We start from the raw sequence: 12,379 nt of genomic DNA on the forward strand, positions 1-12,379 counted from the left end.
CTGAAATCCGGCTTTCTCAAATTAGAGGCCACTTAGAGTAATTTCAAGAGGCGTTTTAAAGCAATACAATACAATCCCTTATTTTAAGTATTATCTTGATGCCTAATGTAAAGGTAAATAACGCCATGTCTGCTCATAATAGCCAATGTGACCTTTACCAAAATAGGAAATGTCCCTTTCCCACTTAACTGTTCATTAGCTGTCAACGGGCCTTCAACTCCGTGCATTCCATCTCTCTTCTGCATTCACTGTGAGCCCCTGCGGGAAGGACCCTCCCCTTACCCTCTCGCCACTCTAATTGTGGGGTGGACTTGGTTCCCTTTTTGCTTTTATTAAGTGGACTGAGACACCCAGCAGCAGTGAGGTCATTTTGGCAGCTCGGCCCCAGCCAAGTTCCTGGAGGGATGCACTGTACGCTGACACCACATGACAGAGAAGCAGGGCCAGCCGCACTGCATAACAACAGGCTGCTGTGTTGCATGGCAAGAGTCACTGAAAATAAGGATTATAGCCTCCTGAAGGATCAGCAATATTCTAGATGATTCTTAGAGCTTAGTGTTTAGTATTGCCTGGCCATTATCTACATCCACTGTATTAAGTAATCATTTGATCCTCCCCAAATCTCCAAGGATATGAATTTCTCTGCTCAATTTGAAGATGGAAAAATTAGTTAAAGATCTTGCCCAAAAATGTACAAACTAGACCCTATGACTTCAACCCAGATGTTCAGATTCTGAACCCTATTGTCTTAAATGCATTTTTACCATATGTTTCATTATTTAAGTGCACAAAACCCACAAATTCATATTTAAAATATTAATTCAATATAAATCTTCCAAAATGGTGTCTATGAATTGTTTCCTGGTGTTGTGAACTGTTGTGGGTAAATCTGGGGATCAACACATATTATTCATTCAGAGCCCCTGCCCTGACTTCCCTGACCACACTCTAGGTACTTATAAAAATGACTTTCCAAAGAAGAACCTCAGGCCCAGGAGTCTGTCTAATTTGTTTTGAGCCATAGAACTTTTAAATGGTAGGTTGGCGTCACCTTAACTTTCTTTTTAAGTCTCAGATCTGTGACAAATGGTAATCTTGTACGGATATCAAAGCTACAAAGAAACAAAATCCAATTTGTTAGGTTCACTGACAAGCTCAAAAGCTCAAAGCTTTTCATTCTCAAGAACTCAGTAGGCCCATTTCCTCCATGTATCCTAAGTTACATATAATTCTATATTACTGAAGATTCTATGGTTCCATCCCAAATGTATCCAGTTGGCTCAGGGGCTGTGGTCTGTGGGCTTTCTGGAGAGCAGGAATAATTTCCTAGATCTCTACAGTCCAGCTGACTACAAAGACCTCTAAACAATATACTTCAATTTTTAACTTGATGAATTACATGTAAAAATAGGGATTATGAGTGTCTTCTCAGAAGTCCCACAATCTGACAAAAACCCTTTCTCCCTCTGTCTCTTCTGCTGGGACAGAAGGTGTCTTAGGTGGCCACACATCCCCATCATGGGAGGTGACTTAGGTGGCCACACATCCCTACACTTTAATTGCCATACTTCTCTTGTCTATATTATCTGCCTGATCCTCTTATACAGCTAAGAGTGCAACTCATGGGAGAATAACTTATCATTAGCAATAACAAAACACCTACAGCTCAGGGATTTTTATTTTAATTGCTTTACTGCTCTGGGCTATTATCTTCAAAAACAAAGCAACTTTCAACCAATGACCCCAGACTCATCAGAATTATTTACTCTTCAGATTTATGAATGTTGAAGAGAAGGGTTGAACGTTATTTATCCAGGTTAGAAAATCTGCTCTTGATGACATTCCATTTCACAATGATTCTGATGAGAGTGTGCACGCTGCAGAATATTGCTTGAGTTTAATTGTAGGAAAAAAGTTTGTCCCAACATATGAAAATACTTATTTTATTTGGTCAGAAAATAGAAATGATGTAATCCAACATATTTCCCTCTTTTTCTTGGCTTCCTGGACCAAGATAAGGAAAAATAAAACAAAAAATAACCTTGCTATCTTGCTAAAACATATTTCTAAGGAAAGAATTCCTAAAAGTATTAGTCACCTCATGCAAGACACTATATTTTCTTGAGTGTTAGCAAGTTCCAGTATTTGAGTATCTGTCTACAAAAGCTGAATTCTTTTCTAAATCAGAACTGAGTTTTAAATTCATCTACCTGGAGTCTTTGAAGTGTCCATTTACTCAAGAACAGAGAAAGAAACCAAATTTTGGGTCAGTTTGTTAAGACGTGAAGACTCACACATCCTCACTCCCATTCACCTGGACATATTGTCTTCTTCAGAGATAACTAGACTGTAGAACACGTCCCATCCACAGGCTCCCCGTACATGACTGCCAAACTGCCCAGAGCAGCTGAAACCTGTTTCTCCCCACAATCAACTGAATTGGGGCAGAAACTTCTGACAGTTTCTATCAATGGAATGTGGCAGCAATGACATCAAATGTCTCTTCTTAAAAAAAAACTTTAAGATGTGGGCTTCTTATGAAGTCCATACTGTATCTCCTGCCTCAGTTTCTTGAGGGCTGTGATCATGTGTGTGTGTGAGCATGCCTGACTTTAAATGACTTCTGAGTCTAAATTACTAAAGTGATATCATTCCATTTAGCACTTTCTCTCTCCTTTGGACATGTGTCATGGGACTCTTGAGCCAACCCTCCCGAAGCTGTGTGCTGGAAATCTCACATGAAGAGGAAACTCAGAGATGTAGACATCAGCGTTAGCTGTCAACTACACCAACCTCTCTAGACCATGCACTGGACATGTAAAAAGTCACTGAGATCATGCCAGCTCAGGCCATTTACATGTCTGGCCAAAAGTATATACAATTCCCACCTCCTGAGCCCCACAAGCTATGAAAGGAAAGAAGTATTATATGTAATAATTAAATATTATGTCGTGAGTATTGTTTGTTTGCCTAAAGCTCAAGGACAATTTTATTAGTTTAAAAGAAAAAACCTCCAAGGCAGACAAGGTGTACATCTCAGCAGCTGCTTGGAGGAAGTGGGGGAGGAGAGAAGATTGAAAAAAGAAAAAACCATTTGGGCTACCCACATGGAGGTCAGCAATATGACAGGCAGCAGGCACCCACACGGCAGGGAGTCGGCGTTAGACAAAGAGTAAGAGAACCCAAAGTAGCAGACAAGAGCATACTTACATCCCAGCCAGCATCCACAAGAAAGAGACAGAAAGAAGGAAAAGGAAAAGTTGGGCCTTTCGGAGTCAGAAAGGGGGCAGACCCAGTGGACCTTCGAGATGGCTAAGCTTGTATGAATTACACCAGGAAAAGGAACATTAACATGGTCTCAAACCATGAGGCTGTGACTATGAGGTCATAATCAGCAACTCCACAACAACCCCAAAAATAGCATGTCCCACAACTTACCTCATTGATTTCTGTCCCATCTGCACTGGTATACACAATTCTGTAACCGTTGATCTTTCTTGACGTGGGATCCCAGGTTAACCGAGCACTATTGGAGCCAACATTGGAGATTCTCAAATTTCTTGGTGGGGTTAAGGGTACTAAGGGAATAGAGCATAATTAAAATCTGAAATGACTAAAATCATTTAAAATACATGAAAACATAAGAAACGGCACTCTTGATCTTCAAAGACTTGTTATGGGTGAAAAAGCCATTTAGATAATATAATCTCGAAATACTCAGTAAATTGTTTCATAAAGATCAATAAAGTTGCCTAATTAAAAGGGAATTTTTCCTTGTAGAGAATGAATAGCAGCAGAAAGTTACGCATGCTTAGAAAGAAGCAGGGTTTGGATAAACTCCCTGTGCCTTTTTTTAACACTAGAAAATGATATTAATAAGAAACCAGTGACTCAAAAACAAGACACCTAAAACCAAGTCTGAGCCAGGCCACTCAGCTGTCACATGACTCTAGAAAAGCCACAAGTCGCCGTGTGTAAAAGGAGGAAGATGCTGTCTTCTATCTACATGTGATTGTAGCTTTTGAGACTTTCTCAAGCTCTCACCCATCCACAGCAGCAATAACTGTCATCGATTAGGTGAGTTGAACAAGGACCGTGCTATCTCATTAAACCACAATGTTAGACTGCAAGAATGGCAGTTATCCCTACTGTACCGGTGACAAGACGGAATTAACTTAGCCAAAGTCACTGTTGCACTGTTACAAGGCACTGGGTGCGTAGCTCAGTTAAAATGACTGCAGAAACAGCAGTATTAACCTGTATGCAACTTACACACACCCACACACAGGCACATGTGCCCATGCACACACACAACAAGAACTCAGCTGTTGCTCTGCTGGAATCAACAGAATAAAAGCCTTGGGGACAAATTCTGCCACTTTTCTCAGCCATGAGGGATAACGCTTCGTACTCCAGCGGTCAAGGATTTCACTGTCTTCATGCCTACTGCTTTTTGACATTACGGAGCTCTCGGGAGCGAGTGATCATTTTAATACTTAAGGGGCTATAAACAAGGTGTAGGAAGTAAAATAAAGTGATAGAATCAGGCACGATGCGTGCTTAGGTTTACGTCATTCCAGAATCCAATTATATGTTGGTGACATGGCAGCAAAAAGTCCGTTTTCCTTAGGACATAGAAATGTCACTTGGGGACATTTTAAATTGATCTTGCCTCCTTCCTTCCCTCCTCCAGCTACTAATCACAGGAAAGAGCTATATATAGTTTAAGCACACAGATAAATAAGCATTCTTCCTCCCAGACAGTTGGGTTTTTTTTAACAGATAGCTTCCCCCAAACCCCTCAAGTTATATAGAGATACTTTCCAATGAGATTTATTTTTTTCTTCTTGTCCAGAGTTGACGTTTTAATTACTATTCTGAAGAGCAAGAACAGTATGCCTCGAACTAACAAGGAGTGGACGTGCAAAACGTCTTTATCATTAAACTTCTATTATGTTGTTGCCTCAAGTCAAATCGTAATGACAAAGAACTATTGATATTGTGCTACTCATCTCTTTCCAAGGAGCAGAGTGGTGCCTCCTGCACTTTCATGAAATTCAAAAGATCACGAACGGAGCCATGTTTATTATGGCCTGTGGTAAACTTTGTTAGCACACGATCATACTTAATCTACTATCATATTTTCAGAACAGTTAAATACATACATTTTCGTAAAACATTAAGAGTAATTTAGTCAAAACTAGCTCATAGATAGGGGCATATCTCACCAGTAGACCACTTGTCTGGCATACATGAGGTATTACACCAGAAAAGTCAAAGTTAGCCTTCTTAATAAAATTTCAATTAAAAATCAAGCCCAATAATGAGGGGCTCATGTAAGAAGGACAACAAACATTTTTAGAAAAAAATATTAATTTCAATGAGCATAAAACAGATATTGAGTAATTATACATTTTCACATGGATTTATCTTTTATCAACCACATGATAGATAAGAAATTGTTCCTTCCTTTACAGACAGAAGAATTGATAAAAATTGTCATTGTCACCCAGTCAGACCTGAGGTGAGCTCCCTGCCTCAGCTGCTATGATTCCAGAACTTTCCAAAGCTCTCCCTTTCTGTTCGGCTCTAGTACCCAGCACACTTAGATTCAGAGACAGAGATGGGTGGACTACACGGAAGGATGCTAAAGTTCAGTGCTAACACCCATGCTTCTCTTGTCGGCTCAAGATAAAAAGAAATACATTTCTCTTCCTAACTAAAATACATATTTTTCCTAAGTCCCAGTGGCCTCTTGAGAGGTTTTAATCAAAACTGGTAGTTTGGATTGAGAATCTCAAACATGGGTCTGGGCTTTGGGGATAGTACTTCATGGGAATCTGCTGCCCCACTCACAGGTTGTCTCTTGTCCTGTAGCGGGATCGCTGGCCTCTTCTCCAAACATGGCATACACAGTGACCGTGTATTCTGTATTGGGGAACAGCCCACTCAGTTCAATGTCTGTGTGGGTCTCTCCGATTTTCATCTGAAAAGAACACATGTCATTAGATCATGTCCCAATGTGTGGTATCCCTGCTCATCGGAGTGGGACTGAATACAGACGACACTTCCTAGAATGAGATTGTGTGACCTCTCACAGCACCTACATTGAGCAAGCCTTAGTTGGAGATTTGTGGCCATCTCAAGTTGTTTTACATTAGAAGCTGATAATATAGATCCACATAAAACTGAGTGTCCCCCAGCCCCAGGCACAGGCTGTGATGGGATAATGCTTTACAGCTGGACAAACAGCAACCACAGCCAGAACAACACTGCTGTCTGGTCCCCAGGAAGGTGGGGGTGGGAGTGAATTAGACATATTCTCTAGATGTGCGCCTCAGAGCAGCAAGCTGGAGGCAAGGCCAAGTGGGCATTTGTCACTGCTTGCTAATTCTAACCAGGCCTCTGGCCAGATGCCCAGATTCTGCTTCGAGCTCTGTTGCCCCAGGCCAGTTTTGTCACCCCATTTAGCAAGAAGGCCATCTGGAAGAACCACACGTCCCTTCAGGTACTCAGAAGAGAGAGGCTCGGCATGACACCCAACTTGTCAATTTGTCTCTCGATGCAGGGGGTAATTTTTTTGACCTTTGGAGTTTGTCAAACGACTTGTATGACAACTGGACGTCAAACATGTGACAGGGCAGTTTTAAATTTTAGGAGGAAAAAAAATCTCTATAACCTCCAGTCACACAATTCAAGTTAAGCTTCTAAATGCTAAACCATCTGAACACACGCAACAAATGTACATAAATAACAATAAACCTGATGGAAGTCTTACTCAATTTCAATAACTATTAAAAAGTTGTCCTATAGAGTCCAGATTCTATTTTTTGATAGGTCTAATATACACCAAGAATAGAGAAGTTTCTCTGTAGTCTCCCCGCTGCCTGCCACCTCTGTCCTAATACTACTGTGTAACTAACTGTTCTTGCTTAGCTTCTGTGTTAATATTTATCCATCTGTGCTGGGTTTTGTCAACTTGACACAAACCTATCCAAATCTGGGAAGTGGGAATCTCAACTGAGAAAATGTCCTTCACCAGACTGGCCTGTAGGCAAATCTGTGGGGCATTTTCTTAATTAATGATTGATGTTGGAGGGTCCATCCCACCATGGGCTGTGCTACTCTGGGGCAGGCGGCCCAGGTTGTAAAAGAAAACAGAGTAGATAAGTCATGGGGAGTAAGCCATTAAGCAGCACTTTTTCATGGCTTCTACTTCAGGTCCTGCCTCGAGGGACCTGCCTTAAGATACTGTCCTGACTTGCTTTTATGATGTGCTATGATGTGGAAACATGAGCCACATAAACCCTTTTCTCTACAAGTTGCTTCTGGTCATGGTGTTTATCACAGCAATAGAGACTTAACTAAGACACAATCTCTTATCAAGGTTTAGTTTTATACCATCTAGCAATAGACATAAACAAATCCACAATAATATAATTTTTTTCCTCTATCAATATGTTTCAAGATTTATCATGCTGATACATGGGGACATCAATTCCTTTATGGTATTCTTTAATATAAATATACCACCTCTAGGAATGACCATGGTTGTTGCTGGCAGTATTCTATTACAACAAGCAAAATTTCATTGAATATTCTTACAAGCTGTGTTTGGTGACACATATTTGAGGGGTAGAGGCAGGAAGATCAGGAGTTCAAGGTCATTCATGGCTATACAGCCTACTGGAGGCCAGCGTGGACTACCTTACATTCTGCCTCAATAAAGAAGACCATGTGAGTTTGTGTGTGTGTGTGTGTGTGTGTGTGTGTGTGTGTGTGTGTGTGTGAGAGAGAGAGAGAGAGAGAGAGAGAGAGAGAGAGAGAGAGAGAGAGAGAACACTTGCAAGACGCTACCCTCTCATCGCACATCTAACATACTACATATATTCAACATCTCAAAATATTATCGAAAGCGGTTTATTATCTAGAAAAATGGCATGCCTGAACAGTTGATTACTGGTCATGTTCTCACATGCTCACTATGCTTGATGTTATCATACTTTTTTTTTCTGATCTGTTGGTTCTGAGAAAGTTTTCTTTCATTTTTATTTTCTCTTGAGTTAGCATCTTTCCAGCACCAAATTTCAATCATTCTTCTGCCAAAATAAAACTTGGAGCAACATGAAATGCAAGTGGAGAGAAACAGCCTAAACTATAAAAACAGGAGAACACATGTCCACCACTGCTTGATACTCAGAGTTGCCCCACTTTGGCTTTTAGGGAGCTCAGTTATCTGAGGGAATCTCTGAGGGTGTCAGAGAATCAAGTTCCAAACTGCCTCTCTTATCCACACACAGAAGCAAGGCACCTCTGAGTGGCATAGGGAGAATATTCTCTTTTCGCTTCGATGGCTGCATTACAGCAGTTGCTCCCTGTAAAGTAGAATGGAATCGAGCAAAAATCCTGTTGGGGTGGAGAGGTGCCTTAGACAGTAAAGTGCCGCCTGCTGCATAAACAAGACGACCTGATTTCGGACCCCCAGCACCCATGTGAGAACTGAATGGAATGGCACACACATGTAACCCTAGCTCTGGAGAGGCCACAATAAGAGGATCCCTGGCATGCACTAGCCAGCCAATCTAGCCTAGTTTGGAAGCTCTGCTCCAAGTTCAATGCGAAACACTGTCTCAAAAAAGCAAGATGGGTGGTGAATGAAGAAGTCATGCAAAGTCAACCTCTGGCCACACACACACACACACACACACACACACACACACGCATGCACATATACACATACACACATGCATGCAAACATACACATACATACATACACATGGACACACACACACACATACACACACAAGCGCGCGTGCGCGCGTGCACACATGGACACACACACATTCTTATCAAGGAAGTATGTTTCTCTACCTCTGAAACCATAAAGACAAAAATTTAATTCAGTACATAGCACATAGTCACTTATGAACTATATGTGGTAAAATATATAAATTTTCTCTAGAGCCATCTGGTAATCATCTAGTATTTAAAAAAACAAAACCACTTTTCAGAATAAGGAAATTGTGGGGCAGTCATGCAAAAACACAAGGTAGGAATGTTAATCTCAAACACTGCATACCAGATAAGTTATCTCTATGTCCTCTAACATGAAGTTAATTAAAAACAACTTGTTCGAACCAATAATAAAATGCTATGTATAAAATTACTGTGAAAAATATTTCTTAATAATATGGAAAGATATTCACAAAAAATTAAATTAAAATGATGGGCTGAAAAAAATTTCTTCACTTGGCAGATTAAAATGCACTGAAGGAAGCCTGGAGAGGTTGCTCAGTGGTTAGAGCACATCCTATTCTTACAGAGGAACTGGTTGGGTCCCAGCACCCACACAGGGAGGGTTTACAACCACCTCTACCTCCAGCTCCAGAGGATCTGACACCCTCTTCTAACTTCTTCAGTCATCTACACACATGTACGTATACACATATACACATACATATATGCAATTAAAAATATAAAACAATCCTTTAAAATTATCCTAAAGGGATGAGAGGATGTAGCTCTATGGTGGGATGCTTGCCTACTGTGTGTAACATCCTGAATTTGATTCCCAGAACCATAAAAGAAGGAAGGAAAAGGGGAGGGAAGCAGGCAAAGAGAATGGAAGGGAAATCAAAGGAAAAAGAACACATTAAAACGACTGTCAATAAAACCTCATCAAAAGGGATGCGGGTATGTCTCAGCAGTCCAACTTGGCCAGTGTGTGTGAGATCCAGAGATTAGTCCTTAGCATTACAAAATAACGAATAGCTGTTTTTGAAACTATGGCTATGTATCAGTAGTAAGATTACACCTATGTCTTTATGTTGAGAGTTTGAATCTTCTGAATTTTACACAATCAATTTTTACAATAAAAATTTTTATCTGGACGTCCAAGGTCCTGGGGGCTGCAATTGAGAGCAGGGAGTTACCTCTTTCTCATCTCCCGCCAGACCTTCTGTGAGAGGGGCGTAGAGGATCAGATATCCCGTGGCGCCAGGCACGGCATCCCACCTGACGCGCATGCTGTTCTCAGTCACATCGTACAGCTCCAGGTCGGAAGCCATGGGCAGGGCCACTGCAAGAAGAGACTCTGTGTAAGATTCATTTACAACTGCCCTCGAGAAAAAATGGAGTGATAAAGAAACAAGAGGCTGGGCCTGCTGGGCCATGCTCATGATCCGGCACTCAGAAGAAGGCGGGAAGATTGCTTCGAGTTCAAGACCAGCCTGGGCTACTGAGTGACACCTTTCTTAAAAAGAAAAAGGAAGGGAAGGTAATAAAAACAACAATGCCAACCATATTTCAAGAGATGGGAGAAAGAAATTGGGATAAACATCTACAAGGCTTGAACAACACTAGTGAAAGCATAACTTTATTCTTTCCAAGCGTAACTGGAGATCCCTCATATATGATCACACAACTGGAGATCCCTCACATATGACCGTACAACTGGAGATCCCTCATTTATGACCGTACAACTGGAGATCCCTCACATATGACCACACACAACTGGAGATCCCTCACATATGACCGTACAACTAACTGGAGATCCCTCATTTATGACGGTACTTGCTTCTCTAACCACATTGTCAAGTTCGGCACTTTGCTTACACTTGCGACCATCTGCACAGGTTTCTTTTGGAGTGCCTGCAACACTTCACGGGACTAACATATACAAATCTCCCTGGTTTGCAGACTCAGCTTGCACTAGACTGGAAACATCGATGAGAGGAAAAGCGGCCCTCAGACTATCTCTGCAAAGGGAGACTACTTGCGGGAGTGGGAGGAAAGCAGCTGGGGCTGGCAGGATGGGGAAAGCCATCGGAGGAAGGGGATGATTTAGGACAAAATGTGATGCATATGTCTGAAATACCACAATGGAAACCACGGCTTTGTATGCTAACTTAAAACTCATTTAGAGAAGAGAAAACGTATTTCTGCAAAGCAGAAGCATCAACACCAGCTTTATGGGTTACTGTCATTCAAAAGCCCATCACTGCACGGGGGGGGGGGGGGGGGGGGGGACCAGGGTCCGGGAACATTCTTTTTAATGTTGCTTACATGTTTTAATATTGTTCTATAAGATGCAAGTTACTTAGGCCAGCTTGGCACAGTGCCCAGCATGTATTAAGAACAAAATCTTTAAAATGACTTAAAAAAATGATTGTTTGAAGATTATATCTTTTTATGATCCTCTGAGTGTGTACCGGTAATGTATGCATATATGTATGTGTGTGCATGTAGTATGCATATATGTAGTTGTGACCATGGCCAATGAAGGGACTATCACGATTCAGCAGTTCCTTTTAATTATGATGAGATGAATAGTGAGGGAAATGTGATGTCATTCCCTCAATACTCCCCTGGGGAAAAGAAGTCCTGAACTTCTTCTCGATTCTAACGAACAAATTTTGGCACCGTTCTTGGCTCACAGTAGACGTTTACTGAAAATGTGTTTGGTGAATGAATGAATGAGTCTGCCTCCTTCACCACCTGCTGTCCTCTCTAAAACATGCTAGAGATTGGTCAAATCCATTCCATACACATGACTGTGAAGCTGAAGCCTCAGCACCGTCCTCTCCCACACGCATGGTGACAGCCCCTTCCTGTGACTTTCAATCAGAGTGTCTAGCCACCCTGAACAGCCCAGCTTAGGAACAAGCCACCTAAGCATAGCTGTGCATGTTGAAAGTAGAGGGGAATTAAATACACACGTGTGGTTTCTGTTCCCCGCAGGCCTTCACTAGCTGTGTGCGCAGAAACCGCAAACACTGCAATCTGGTATTCAGTTGAAGACATCAAGTTTTTCAACACTATCGAAGATACACTTCCGTCCACCACCACCTGTTGAAAGAACAGTGTGAAGAAAAGATGAACTACCTTATATGCAGAATTGAGACCAAAAAGAAAAAAAAATATTTCCAGCAAGAGCATCTCATTAAATATTTTATTATTGGTGCTGTGTCTTCATTTTTACTATAGAGATCAATTCTCCTTGTCTTTGTACATAAATGGATGCACTTTTGTGGAATGCATCCAAAGTCATTTTTTAATTCATATGTAATGCTAATTGTGTCATTCCTGGGCTAATTATTGTCCTAGTCATATCCACACGATAACAGTAGATATAATTTCCCGCCCCCTCGGAACTTTGGGAAGCATTTCAAAGGTTTGTTAGTCATGAGAAAAGCGGAGCCACTGGAAGGATTTGGGTTTATTTTTCTCTTTGGAACAGAGGACTTGAAACTCCGGGATCAATTTCTCTAACTCTTGAAAGTAAAAAGGAGCCACAGATCCTGCCTTGGTACAGAAGAATATTGTGAAACATTCTGAGGTCAATTAGAGGTTAGAACAACAAAAGGAAGCAGAGATTTCA

At 41.2% G+C, this 12,379-nt stretch overlaps 1 protein-coding gene across 6 annotated transcripts in view; it reads right to left on the reverse strand.

Moving 5' to 3' along the window:
- Col14a1 (collagen type XIV alpha 1 chain) overlaps positions 1-12,379 on the reverse strand; it is a 201,637-nt gene that overhangs the window by 114,714 nt on the left and 74,544 nt on the right. For all 6 annotated transcript variants that reach the window (XM_076555764.1, XM_006982385.3, XM_076555765.1 and 3 more), the window contains exons 11-14: positions 11,718-11,847; positions 9,933-10,078; positions 5,857-5,986; positions 3,439-3,578 (exon numbers count right to left, since the gene is read on the reverse strand). In XM_076555764.1, the coding sequence (XP_076411879.1) occupies positions 3,439-3,578; positions 5,857-5,986; positions 9,933-10,078; positions 11,718-11,847 (546 nt within the window). The remainder of the gene's footprint in view (positions 1-3,438; positions 3,579-5,856; positions 5,987-9,932; positions 10,079-11,717; positions 11,848-12,379) is intronic.

The sequence above is a fragment of the Peromyscus maniculatus genome, chromosome 20 (genome assembly GCF_049852395.1).
Source record: "Peromyscus maniculatus bairdii isolate BWxNUB_F1_BW_parent chromosome 20, HU_Pman_BW_mat_3.1, whole genome shotgun sequence".
NCBI lineage: Eukaryota > Metazoa > Chordata > Mammalia > Rodentia > Cricetidae > Peromyscus > Peromyscus maniculatus.